General features: G+C 43.9%; 1 protein-coding gene across 1 annotated transcript; it reads left to right on the top strand.

Annotated features, from left to right (window-relative positions):
- The first annotated feature begins 1050 nt into the window (after window positions 1-1050).
- Window positions 1051-8792, top strand: LOC103539013 (tapasin-related protein-like). Its single transcript, XM_030451640.1, is given in 12 exon segments — window positions 1051-1091; window positions 4873-5024; window positions 5311-5505; window positions 6291-6329; window positions 6473-6583; window positions 6586-6738; window positions 7158-7364; window positions 7367-7483; window positions 7642-7801; window positions 7803-7951; window positions 8684-8728; window positions 8731-8792. Coding segments are annotated over 12 exon segments (1431 nt in total).
- Window positions 8793-13891: the final 5099 nt, after the last annotated feature.

Below are 13891 nucleotides of genomic sequence, written 5' to 3' on the forward strand. Positions count from 1 at the left end.
TTCAACCTATGAACCACCTCTCATCTCATTAACTACTTAGCCACTGTAAACTGCTTTAGCTGACCTGAAATTGTGCCTTATGTTAAGTATCAATTGGGCTCATTTTACCTTTAGTGCCTGCATCACCAGCACCACTGCTATTCAGGGTTTGGCCTCCTTCTGTTGATGCCAGAGAAATTTGTATCTTCCTGCCCAGAGACATGGGCTGTTATTTCACAGAGAGAGAGATAAATGTTTCTCTGTGACTATATAAGTATACTTCTTTAAATGTGAAATTTGGTTAAGTAACCTTCAGCACCTGCAGTGGAAAGTGAACATCCACAGTCATCCTCAGGTTAACCTGGTTAACTTGACTGTGGAAGAGGCAAAGCTGTACAAGGAAGTGGAGATCACCCTTGCCACCCAAATGCCAGCTGATAGCCACTTCTTACATTAACTTGCATTTAAATCGGGGCAAGCTGTGGGCTGGCATTGGATGCAGTTTAATTATTCAGAGGATACACACCAAAATAGCTACGTGTTGTTGGCCTTCTCATTACTAGAGCCAGCAGGAGCTTTGCGGAGCTGCAAGGAACCAAGTCTGTGTGCCCTGTTTATCTTGGTGGGCGCAACACCGGCTTATTTAAAAGGACTTCATTTGGGTTCAGCAAATCCTTAGGCTCCTAGTTTAAGGTCATAGATTGACTGACAGAAAGTTAAAACTCTTCCTAACTTTCAGCTTGACGGATTTAATAGAAGAAACTGGGCATATATATGTATATATATATATATATATTTTTCAAAATAGGTCTTTTGCCATGGCAGAATCTGAACTGGAAAAGGGGATGCAAATCCAACAAAGCATTGATGTTGCACTTTGTCCAAGTACCACACTCTGGAATCCTATGATTTTGATCCCATTTGTGCTGTCTACAGATCTTGTGCTTGCTACAGATAGCAAATGCTCCCTACACTCCTGGCTGATGTCTATGGCTGTGTTTCCTCTTGTTGGAAGGATGTGAACTGAAGTGATGGTGCTATGAAAATCAGAGAGGTCAGAGAAGGGCAAAAATGGCTGGGAGAAGAGAACAGAAGGATGGGAAACAGGAAAGGTAATGGGTTTGGAGAGAGGAGACCTGCCTGATTGTCAGCCTCACCAGGGAGAGGCAAGTGGAGAACAGTGAACGGGCACAAGAATGAAGGGAAATGGGATTGTGGAAGAAGTGCTGCAGCAGCAAATGGTTTAGGAAGAAAAGATTCAATTCAACAGACACTGGAAGGACAGGAGTGATGTATAGGAGACCAGAGTTGTAAGGGAAATGGAGAATTGATTTGATTTGATTTGATTTGATTTGATTTGATTTTGACTGACAAAGCAAGATACTTGGATGAGCCTGGTAACCCCATCAAATGCAGACTCTGTTTTGAATCGTAATTTATACAATGTACCTCATTCACAGCCTCTCTTCTGGGTTAGAGTATTCAGCCAGTGGATTGTTGATGCATGAGCTAAGAGGCCACAGTAAAACCACAGAGTCACACATTTTGATGTTTCTGTATGCTCATCATTTGCTGTCAACAACAGAATTTCTGGATAAATGCTTCTCCCTGCGGAAGGACAAATTGCCAACCAGTGCTACAGAGTAGCACGGGACAGATGGTATTTCTTCAGGGTGAAAGGGTAGGTCATGCAATAACACATAACATAAGTCTCGGTTGCAGGAAAAAATTACTTGCCAGGCCTCCAATTCTCAAAACTGAGTGAGCACATATAGGATGAAGTTTCTATGAACACTGTTTCTTATTTTGCAAAACTCTGTAACTGGGGTTTTTTGTTGTTGTTGTTTTGGGGTTTTTTGTTTGGTTTTTTTGTTTTGTTTTGTTTTTGTTTTGTTTTTGTTTTTTGTTTTTTGCTTTCTTAAGAATAAAAATTATTGTGAAAAAAAATCCAACAAAATCCACATATTAGCTTGTCTCCTTAGTTTCATCATATTAATATTTGTTTTGCTTTCAAAGAAGACATGGTCATTCCTGACCCTCATGTTCACTACACTTCTTTCCTCTGCTCCACTCTTCAGTATAATTTTCCTGGTTGAAGACTAAGGCTACATAATAGCAATAATATTTTTTTCACCCATCCTATCTGCACACCCACTTTCTTTCTTCCTTCAGTTATTCATCTATATGAGAAACTGTATCTTCTTTTAAAAATCCATTTTTCATGTTAATATTGCATTATATCTACAAATATTTGAAGAAGAATTTTCTTTGTCAGTCTCTGTCCTTACTCTTGACCTATTTTTTATAACCTTGTGGCTGTTCAGACATAACTACGGAGGGCTTTTGGCTTCTTTATTCCGAATGCAAATTCCACAGCCACTGTGCATCACCCCCTGAAATTCTAGGCTTCTTTCACATCCAGTTTTCCTACCACTACAGCCTATGTTAAAGAGTTTTCTTAATTCCTTGGTATTTTTTGTTTTGAAACAAAACCCTCATGTACAGCGCAGGCCTATTATTTACCTTCCCTAGTCCCTATTTAACTTCCCACTTAATTTATATGTAATGAAATAATGATCACGTGCCTCAAATTTATTTTTAATGACCACCTGCTCTATGACTAAATGGCTATTTACAGCTGACAAATCTTTTGTAGGTTCAGTGATGGTTTGTGAAGGAATCTGTCATCTGTCATATTGAGAATAAGAGACCTAATGCTCATTGTGATTATCAGAAATTATTCTCTGGTCCATAAGTCTGAAGTTAGTTCACCCCTAGCAGCATAGTTCTTACTGTGATTTACCTCTTTTAACAGTAGGGCTCACCCTACATCTGCAGTTATAAACTTGAGCAGTTCACAGTGGACTTCAGCTGCACCAGAGAAAAGCCTCTTTTAACTTTCTGAATTTCACCTAAACAGCCTATAATATCATTCATGCGATGTTAATACACTATTCTTATCTTCCTTTCTACAGTTCTGAACAGCAGATTATTTTAATGCCAGGAATGACTGTTATTCTACTATAATTTACATTGTTTGCATGAGAGTTAGTTAACATCCCATGTTAGTTGCTCGTATTTTTTTCCTACCAATATCTGGAAGGTAGTTGTAAAGTTACTAGAGCCAAGGCCATTTCAGTAGTAGCAGGTAATATAACAAGTTGCTGAGGCAACAGCAACAAGTTGCAACTTGGGAGGGTCAGGCTGAATTTCAGGAACAAATTTTTTTTTATATAAAAAATGAAACAGAGCACTGGAACAGGTACCCAGGAAGGTGGCAGTATCTCCACTCTTGGAGGGCTTACAGACTTAGTTGGAAAAAATCATGGTGGATCAGAGACCTCTGGAGGTCTCCTCCCATTCCCATTTCTCTGGTTCCCTGAAGTACTAGAACATCTGCCTCCCTGGCCTCATCCACTTGCCTCAGCTGAACTAGATTGCCCTTTGGCTACCAGTATTTGCTGCTGCTGCTTCTCTCATCACAACTAGTATATTCTTTCCCCTTGTTGCCTACGACTCTGCCCATCCATACCTCCTTATCCGTCACCACTTACTTATTTAACAGGTTTTCCTCTCCCTGCATAGGTAAACTGATACACAGCCCTTTCCCAGTGGTTACAGCATAACTTAATGGCTCTCTTCAACATGATACCTACACAGTAAAGTTATATTTACTAGCAAGCTAATAAATTGCACAGATTTTTACTGGAGCTGTTCCTTTAGCCAGTCTGATCCAGCATGTAGCTCTGGAGAACAGATAAGAGTCCCAACAAATTTAGCAGACACAAAGAACAATCAGTTTGCAGAGCAGCTTATTGCTCTGCAAAACAGTGTCTATCACAACTGCTGCCTTAGAACCTCTCTTCAAAGTCACAGCACAGGCTGCTGACCTCCCTCAGCTCTTCTGCAGAAACATATAATGGGCAAATCTGCTGAAATGCAGTTTTGGCCCCACTGAAGCAGGTACTAAAACAAATCAGAGAAAGAAGCCTGGCCTGAGCTGAGTGCTTTTGCATTTGCCTGGGTGAAGGAGTTACACAGATGCTTGTGCTCTGCTTCTTTAGACAATGGTAATCATATGGATGCCCTCTGAGATAATGCCAAATAAGAACATGTATTTATATGTGTGCATCTCGGATTGAAAGGGGATGCAGAGACTCACAGGGTGCACTGGTTGGTAGGAGTGTGATACTACACTGGTGAGGTGGTGGGAGAGATAGTTGGAGGGGCTGGACATGTCTGACAGCTTAGGGATATCTTGAGCAGGAAGAATTAATATTCTTTGTGAGGCTTTCCCAAAAAAGACAGAAGTGGGCAGTGAGGATGGGATAGGGGTGCAAGAGGTACATTGGTGTCAAGAAGGTGTCTGGCAAAGTGCTTCTTGGGATGGATGTCAGGATGTTGTGCTAGAAGAGCTAAGGCTGGAGGTTATCACAGTTCCCTTACATGACTGTAATAGGTCACAGCATGGATGAGTTGTGTTACTGCAGGGGTGGCAAGGCAGCGAGGAGATGAGGAGATGAGCAGACCAGCAGAGAAGCAGACATTTTCTCTCTGTTTATCTGAAAGACGGGGGAAAGGCAGCAGTTAAAGAAGGGTTCAGCTTCAGCCTCCAAGTCTTTCACGAAGATACTATCTTCTGAAAAGCAAGAGGACAGAGATGTCACTGCTTTCAGAGGCTGCTCAGCCTGGGGGATATGAGCATGCAGGCAGCACGGTGGGAAAAGCTGATCTGGTATTGACGTAAAGCAGGACTTGGCACAAGCAGCCCAGCAGCAGGTTTGGGGATGCTGGTGACATCCCGCTTCCCTCCTGCCTCAGGTCTACGCCTTACGGTAAAGCAAGAGTTAAAAAGTTTAATGGTTGGGGATATTTTTTTTTTTTTCGCTAAAGCGAAAGGGAAAACAGCGGCGTTGCTGCTGGCAGCATCTGGGACCTGGTTTGCTTTCCGTGGGGATTCCAGGGTTTGGGAGCAGCTGGGGAGGTCGCTCGGCTGCGGGACAGGATGGTTGGGACCCTGATGTTGTGTGGGGCCCCGCCTGCGGGTGAGCGGCGGGCGGCTGGGGAGGGGACCGGGACTCCTCCGGGGGGGTCAGGGCTCCTACCACGCCTATACGGCCCCATGGCTTTCATGAAGGGCTTCCGCTGAAAATTAAGGTCTTCCTAAAGATTAATACTATTGCCAGGGGAGAGTGGTCAATGGCGAAAGGGGTCAGCTGGTGGCATGGCTGGGAGATATTTTAGCTCTCCTGGCCATCCCAGAGAAACTTGTAGACTCTTCAGGATGCAAGAAGGTTCATGAATTCAACCAGTTGTTTTCTTTCCCTACAGAGCCAGCAACTTCATTTCACAAAGTGGATATCACCCTGGGCTGCTCCTACATGAGGGAAGATGGAAGAGGCTCACTCCTCACCCTTGGTGGCTTGTCCTCTGAGCATCCTGCTACCCTTGTGCTGAGGGGTAGCAGAGTCAGAAATAATGGCTACTTAGGTGATATAGCTGAGTATAATGTCCCACAGAAAAATCCTGACTCCTTCCATTGTCTTTGAAGCCTCAGGTGCGTGGAAGAGATGCCACTGGGTTTTTTGCCACTTGTGTGCACCAGGCTTCTACAAGCTTTTTCTTTAACTGAGTTTAGGCAGGTTTTGAATGGGGTCTGAAGTTTCACACATGATTTCCTGAAGTCAGCAATTGGAACTGTCAGAAAGGAACTTTGTGGAAGATCTTAGCAAACACTGTTGAGGTACCTCTCTCCTAATGGGACTATCTTAGATTGCCTATTTCATGGGAAATACTTTGTCAAAAAGAAGGTAGGAATTATTCCACTATAAAGTATTATTTCATCTGTAAAAACCTGTGTTTGAATCTTTAGTCATGCAGGTGCTTTTTGGTAGCAGAAAGTGTCATGGTAAGTGAATCAGAGCTGTCCTGCTCAGAAGGCTTGGCTCTTCTTACATGAGCCAGGGGAACCAACCTGCTTACACCTACACTTAAGTCCATGCCATGACCAAAGGCACATATACAGTGTTCATCTAAACAGATGCACACCGCATCTATACTCAGCCACCCCTGCCTTCTTGCCACATTTGCTTTCCTTATCTGGGATGGTTCATTGCCCCCTTTGTTTCTGGATTCAGGCCTAAACTGAATAGGAAAGTCTTTACTTGGCGTTTCACTCACAGAGCTTGCTGGGCATACACATACATAGCATATACACATCTAAAGGGAATCTGTTGTTTATTCTCCTTTTCTAACAGCTCCCTGTGCTCAAGGTGAACTCTGGGCAACCTAGCAACATAAAATACAGCCAAACAGTCACAGCGAACCTCTAATATTCTTTGCAGGGTTTCATCTGTGAAGCCTAGTCTGGCACTTCTGGGCTCTGACTGACCCCTGCAGCATGTGGTGCTTCTCCGAAATAATGTGTCTCATTGTCTTGCACTCACTTTTTCCATTTGGATTCAAATGGTTAAATCTCTTCCACTGTCCCCACAGTTGGTACCCATCCCATATGCAGAGTCCCTGCTATATATGGACTGAGATAGGGAAGAGGTGACCTGTGAGATCCCAGCAGCCCAGCAGGGGACCCTGCCATACTTTTCCTGGTAATGACCACCCAACAGCTCTTGGTTGGGATCAGTATTACCCTGGTGCTGAGAGGCCCCCACTGCATCAGCCAGAAGGAGAAGGAGCACAATGCAACACTGCACCCAGAGCTGAGGATTCCTATGAGCAAGGTGGGGACAATGCTAACTACAGGTGACGTGGTGGCCCAGGGTGCCCCCACAGCAGTGAAGGACATGAGGGGAGGAGAGCCTGCCTCCCCAGGAGTCCCATGCCCCACCTTTCAGAAGGACCTGAGGGGCGTGTGGAAAAAAGGGTGACATGTATTGCCTCTCCCATGCCCCATCCCCTGAGGATGACAAACACCTCCAATACTGTGATGCGTACTTGGTGTTTTTCTGCCTCCCTGCACCCCTAAGCCCACCAAGCTGGCTCCCTCCAGCTCTCCAGTCCACATGGCTCTGAGGGCACCACATAGGATGCCTGTGCCTCCTCCTCCTCTGGGTGAGGATTTCATTTCCAGCCCTACCACCAGCCCTTCCCACCCTTTGGTGCCTTCATTAACCTCACCTGATTAACTCTCTCCTTGCCTGTGCCCTTCTTTCAGTTTCTAGTTGAATTTCAGTCATCATCACGCAAGACTTCCCTGCACGTACGTCTTGGCAGCTCAGTCACCCTTGACTGCCACTTTCCCTTGGCTCCCAGCTCCTCACTATCCCCCCTGGAGTGGAGGAGGCAGCACTGAGGCAGTGGCCTTACCCTTTTCCAGTACCAGGTGGGGAGCACAGGCCAGACAGCACAGCCAAAAGTCCATGTGGATCTGGTGGAGACATGTCACTTAGCCTGCAAGAAGTCAGTGTAGGAGATGAAGGGACATACATCTGTTTGCTGTCCGCTCCACTGTACCAGGCCCACCACATCATCCAGCTGCACATAGCAGGTGAGGAAGGGGACAACACGAGTCTCATGCCCTCAGGCACTGAAACTTTGCCCTGCACACTCCCCACATTTGTCATGACAGCCAGTTTGTCTTCTGTCCCTTGTGTATGCAGATTTCTATATCTTGCTAACAGTAAGTTCTTTGTTTATCTCCTCCAGAACCTCCAAGAGTTCATATGATTCCAGCAGTAGTGACACATGAGAGAGATGTGATGACTACTTTGGCCTGCAACATTGCTGGCTATTACCCCCTGGACATCTCAGTGAGCTGGACACAGAAGGCTCCTGAAGTGGAAATCCCTGTCTCAAACATGCGATTCTCGGCAAAGCCGAGATGGCACCTCCAGCATCACCTCCTACTTCAGCATCAGCTCAGCCAAAGGGCAGGCACCAGCCACCTGCATCTGCCGTGTGTCACACATGGCCCTAGAAAAGCCCATCTCTGTGAGCACCCATCTTAAGGCTCCAGGTAAGCAACAGGAGCAGAGGAGCAGCTTCTTCATCCTGTCCAGACTTCCACCTCATCTACCCACCACAGAGATCAACCCCCCTGAGTCACACCATACCTGCCTGCTTCTGCTTTTTCCTGCTTTTCTTCTGTTGTCCATTCATTTCTCTCCATTCTCATTTCTGTCCATTCTCTCTATTTGACTCTTCCCTTTCACATTCACTTCCTCAGCCTTTATTTCACTCTCTGTAGCTTTTGGGGAATGAGTATCTCATTTCCTTTAGGGGAAAAGAGATTTTATAACTGTCATTGGAACAAAAGTTTGTAGCACAGGGGCTGGAGCCCACTGGGCAGGCACAAGAAAACCTCCATACCCCAGGGATTTAGGCACCCAGCTGGACTGGATGGCTACTCAGGACTGATAGTCCCAAGAGCACAAAAAATCCTTCTTCACATTGGAGCTGCAAGGGGTTCTCACTCCCCCTGCTGATGGGAGGTGGTTCCTGTGTCTCCTCCTGACCCAGCAGGGAAAAGCAAGCAATAGTTCAGTGAGTTATGACATGTGAGCAGAGCCAGTATAACTGGCCCTGGGTCTGTGTGGGTTTAGCTCACGTGTGCTGTGTCCCATCTGTGCCCCTGAAGGACATGCACATGGTTTGCTGCTGGGGAGGATGTTTAACTGACACAGCTCCGGCCAATGGCTCAGCTGTGCCGGCCCAACTTAACATCACTGGTGCTCCTCTTCCTCTGCAGAGCAAGCAGAATCAGAAGGACTGGTAGGGGCTTTCATTGCTACCAGCATTTTATCGTTGCCCTCTTCATTGTACTCAGGAGAAGAGGAGATAGGAGTTCAACATGCTGAGACACTTCCCTTGTGGGTGAGATGCAGCAAGGAGCATCTTCCCTGCACCCCTGCTCAGGAGAGATGGAGATCTGGATATCCCAAGGTCCTGGAGGGAGAGGTGGGGAGCAGATGAGCTGGAGACTTGCTTGTCATGGAAGGTAGCATGATGAGATGTTTTTCACTGCTTTGTGCTTCTTGCATCTTATTTATCTTTTTTTCTCTCTCTCCTTTTCAGATAAATCAAAATCTGAGCAACTTCTGAGGGCTTCAGAATAAAGAAAACCCTTATGTCACCCACCTGCAGACCTTTGTCTCCCATCCCTTGACATATCCTGCTCAGGAGAGTCATCCCTGTCCAAACATTAACAGAGCTATAGATTGGTATGGAAGAGGTAGGGCTGCCTTGGGTGGAGGAGATGAATGACTGCTTGGAGGCGGACTCAGAAAAACATGTCTTCACCTCAGCTTTTTGCTAGCAGGCAGCACACATAGATTTTTAGAAATATCTCTATGGTTTCAGGGTAAATTAAATTGTATATAGATGTCTGTATATAAGTATGTATAAATACAGATATATGTATGAGTACATGTTGTAGATAGGAACATAGGATTTACACATGTATGGAGGTTATGTGTCTCTAGATGTCTATAGGAATGCTTGGTGAATGCCTATGAGGCAGGTGTTTAAGCAAGATAGTTAGGTATATATGTGTTTTACCAGAGAAGCTGGGAAAGTATGTAGGCAAAATTGATACTTCAAAATGGTAAATGGGTTAAACTGAAAGCAAATCAAGCAATCAGGAAAATTTGACACTCCGTGAGAAAGCTACAATAAAATTTTTAATAGAAATTTCACTGCTAGAAGGTTACAAGGTGGACAAGATCTACAGTTCTCTAGCTCCGAAAAATAGACTTGATTAAATGCTTTGTCTGCCTAACAGGGAATTTGAAAGTAACACTTAGAAATCTTGTATAAAACCAACAGAGAAAAAAAGGCACAAAGGAGGTGGGAAGAAGGTATGTGGCACACAATAAAAGTGAGAATTTATGAAGCACACAAGGGTGATAAGGACTGTCCAAAATAATCTGGAAAAACTGGATTGCTGCAAGTGCTAAGAACACTTGGAAGGAGTTTTTTTCAAAATACACTGAAAACCAAGAAATTCAAGCAATGACTTTACTGGGTGGATATGGATAAAACTATTGATAGAAAGATTTTTGATACAGAGGGAATAGTTTGGATACAGAAAGATAGAATTGTGTATTCATACTACATGAGGGTGGTGAACAACTTCCTAATTCCTGATCTATTTGTGAATTAAGGAAGGTTTTAACAGAATCTATTAAACATAAGTATTTTCAGAAGAGTAGCCAAGAAAACTTGTATCTTAGAACCAAAACAGATTTGGCTGAGAAGGCACCTGGTCCAATGGAGTTAGGTTTTTTAAAATTCTGGCATCCTAGAGAAATCCCAGGACCTTGGAAGTGAGTTTTGTGTCAATGTTCAGAGGGGAAAAGGGAGATGACACCACCAATTGTTAGATGGTTCCACAATAATAATCTTGGGTAAGAGAGTGAGTGTGAAGTTGTTACAAGTTAGCTAACAAAGGCTTCAGCAATAAAAATAGCAATAATTTAGTTGTTTGTTGGGGGGTTTCTTTAAGAGTGAGAAACAAACCTGACTTCATTCTTTTTGATGAAGTAACCTCTGGTTGATAAAAACATTGGCACAGATTTGACAAACCAATAAATGTGAAAATTCTGAAGAAAAAATAACAGTGTATGTGTGCATTAATTTGCATCATATGGATTAATTACAAGCTAACATATCAATGGCAAAAATTAATTGTCCAAAAAGAAGAAGCATTCACTGCTGGGAGTGTGCGCCTCTCTACAAGAACTGTGGTGTTTACTCTTTGCATCGGAAGACACAATTGTAAAAAACGTTGTTGATAAAATTTGCAAATGGTGAGATCAGTGACTAAAGCAGATGAAACCCTTCAGATCAACCCAAGTCACTCAGCCAGTTGAACCTACTCAAGCAAGCTAAGATGCTCAGTAACACCAGTGGGGAGTCCTTAAATACTGGACCACCACACTGCCTCCATCCTGTTGTTCCACAAAACCCCATCAGCTGCCTGAGCTGTGGGAACACTTAAGAGTGACCACGGGCAAAATGTAACTGCTGGTGGAAGCAGGTTTTACTTCTATCATTTCCCCTTCATTTTTGATATCTTACCAATAAATAAATATTCCAACAGTAGACTTCTGTCTCTGCATCTCCCACGTTGCTCTTTGGAGTCAAGTCTACTCTTTGCCTCCACAGCCAGTGAAAAGGCAACCTGAGCTCCACACAGAGCAGGGAACTACCTGGGAGTCAGGAAGGGGCACTCCAATGGAGCCTTGGTGTCAGTGCTGTCCCCTTGATCCCAGAGGCTGCCACTGGAGCAGGACCTTTTTATACTGCCTGCTGGATCCAAAGAGACCCCCGGATAATGTGGTGGGTGTGTGAGAACTGGGTCCTGCCCAGGCAGGGAGGAAGGACCAGCTGCCAAGAGCAGGAAACTCACTGGTGTCCCCTGGAGAAGTCAGCATCACCTGTGACTGACCATGCCAAGCTGGAAGCCTGGCAAAGCCTGAAGCTGCAACACCTCTTGGCAGCAGAGGTTGCCCACATGGAGTTTCATTATGTTGAAAGCTTGGAGGTTATCCAGAGCAAAATGGCCAGAACAATTAGGAAGGTCAGAAAACAGAGGTCACTTTGAGGCGTTACTCTGGTCTTACTAAACCAGTCTCTCTCAATTGGATCACAGAAAATACAAAATATTGGTGGCATCATAACCTGCAGAGAAAGGCACAGTGAGAACTGATACCTGCAAGGTTATATTTAGGCATGTTTGAAATAGATTAAGGCATAATATACTCAACAGTGATGATGACCATCTTAGCCATCTGTCAATAAAAACAGTAGAATGTCTTTCAAGGTCTTCAAATAAAGACCAGGTTACTTTTTTTTCCAAGTTGTCCTTTAATAATAATACTAAAAAAAAAAAAAAAAGTTAATGACATAGTTTAAATGCTGGCTGAAATCCCAAGGGCTGTGTTGCACAAGAAGTGAGACCTTGTGGTTTGTCTGCCTTCACAGAGCATAAACTGACACAAAGGAAAGAAACATAATGGAGAAATAGAAGAAGTGCATTAGGAGTGGCCAAATTCCTTGTAAGGAGAAATGTACCATGGCACTCAATTTTGTTTGCTTGTTCTCTGACACTCCCTACTAGAGTTGCAATGGGAAGCCCACAATTACTGTGTCCCTAAAGGCCTCAAAACAGGAAAACAGTAAAGCATACAACTTTAAGTAAAAAAAAAAAAAAGTACAACTTTAAGTAAAAAAAAAAAAAAAAGTAATACTGACTGATAAACAAAGTGACCTTATGTTTAACAACTTTTTTCCCTATATTTTCTAACAAAACATGTTCTATATTTTAAATATAGAACACTTATTACAGAAAATGCCATTAAGAGGCTAAGCGTTCATCAAAGAAAAACTTGATGGCACTAGAAAGACATGGATAAATAATATTATACATTCTGCATCTCTACCATGCTGACCTCCAAGGTCAAATGTGCCATGGCCAAGTGCCACATGGCATCACTGCCTGGCCACGTGAATTCAGACACAAGAATCTGGTCACTATCTGATTAGAGCAAGCTGTTATGAAGTATAACATGTCAATATGAATAAACATTAAATGTAGGTGTTGAATTATTTAAGGAGAATTGTTTTATGTAAGACAAAATCTGATACGGATTTCGTCAGCCACCAAAACATAAGTTCAAGTTCTTTGCATTACAATCAACACAAGATTCCTTAGGGGCTGTGGCAGCATTGTGTTGTGAATATGGACACACCAAAACTTCTATTGTGGTATTGAAAGAGCAGTCATTTTGCAAATAAAGACAAGCTAATCTTTTTGATATAGGTTCCCTTTGTTTGAGTATGCCTTTTGTCTTTCAATTTAAGCTAGCAAAATAGATCCAGCAGCCTAACTACATTGGTTCAGGTGCACTTTCTGAACATAGCTGAAGCCCAGCTGGTATGTGCCTCAAAGAGAGCATGCAGTAACTGGATGTATTTAAATAAACCCTGTCTGCCTCAGCCTCACTTTGTAGCATAATTGCACATTCTACAGCACTTCCAAAGCAACTGTGGAGCTTCTCTAGAGCAGGCATCTCAGCATAGATGCCTTGTCTGGTCAAAGCTCTGTTCTGGAACATGACAGACACAGCAAATGAGAGGCCACTCTCCATCTGGAAGGTTGGTGTGCAGGCCCTCTCCAGGCATGCAGGTGCTCACCACATACCACCAGAACCCAATGTAAGTGGCCCCATTGCAAGGCACCACTCTAAGGACAGCCTTGGCAAGGATTGCTCTGTAAACTGGAGAGACCTTTGAACCACTGGTGAATGACATAGCTGAAAATGCCAGAAGTCCTGAGAGCTGTGCTCACCCTTACACATAGTTGCCAAGTCCACCGTAGATCAGACTAGAAGGAGTCCTCCTTTTGTGCCTGAAGGGTTACAACAATGCAGCTCCCTGCAGTGGGGAAAGATGACCTTTATATAGCTTCTTCCCACCTTGTTAACAAATACTCAGACTGAGAAGCTTCAAATTTCACCTGCCACCCTCAGCCCCCTGCAGACTGATAGTGAACTGCCTAATGCAATGGAATAATTCAAAGTAAAACCTCTCTCTCATAGTCCACCAGGCAAGGACAGACAATAACTCATTCAAGTCTTGCATGCAACTAGAAACAGATTTCCACACTGACCACAGACATCACACCAAACTTTCCCACATCTACTCTATCTTGATCAATGAACTCCAAGGAATCTCTGCAACCTTCTTGGTAGGAGTGGGCTGGGACAAGGCACCAAGGCCAGCATTCACAAAACCACAGAATGGTAGGGGTTGGAAGGGAACTCTCGAGATTATCTATCCCAGCCCCCTTCTAAAACTAGAGCAGGTTGCATAGGACCACATTCAGGCTCCCCACTGTGGGTGTGGTAAACAGGGGTTACACACTCAGAGCAGTTCAGCTGTTTTATTCTTGAGT

Source organism: Calypte anna, chromosome 1, assembly GCF_003957555.1.
Source record: "Calypte anna isolate BGI_N300 chromosome 1, bCalAnn1_v1.p, whole genome shotgun sequence".
In the NCBI taxonomy this organism is placed as follows: domain Eukaryota; kingdom Metazoa; phylum Chordata; class Aves; order Apodiformes; family Trochilidae; genus Calypte; species Calypte anna.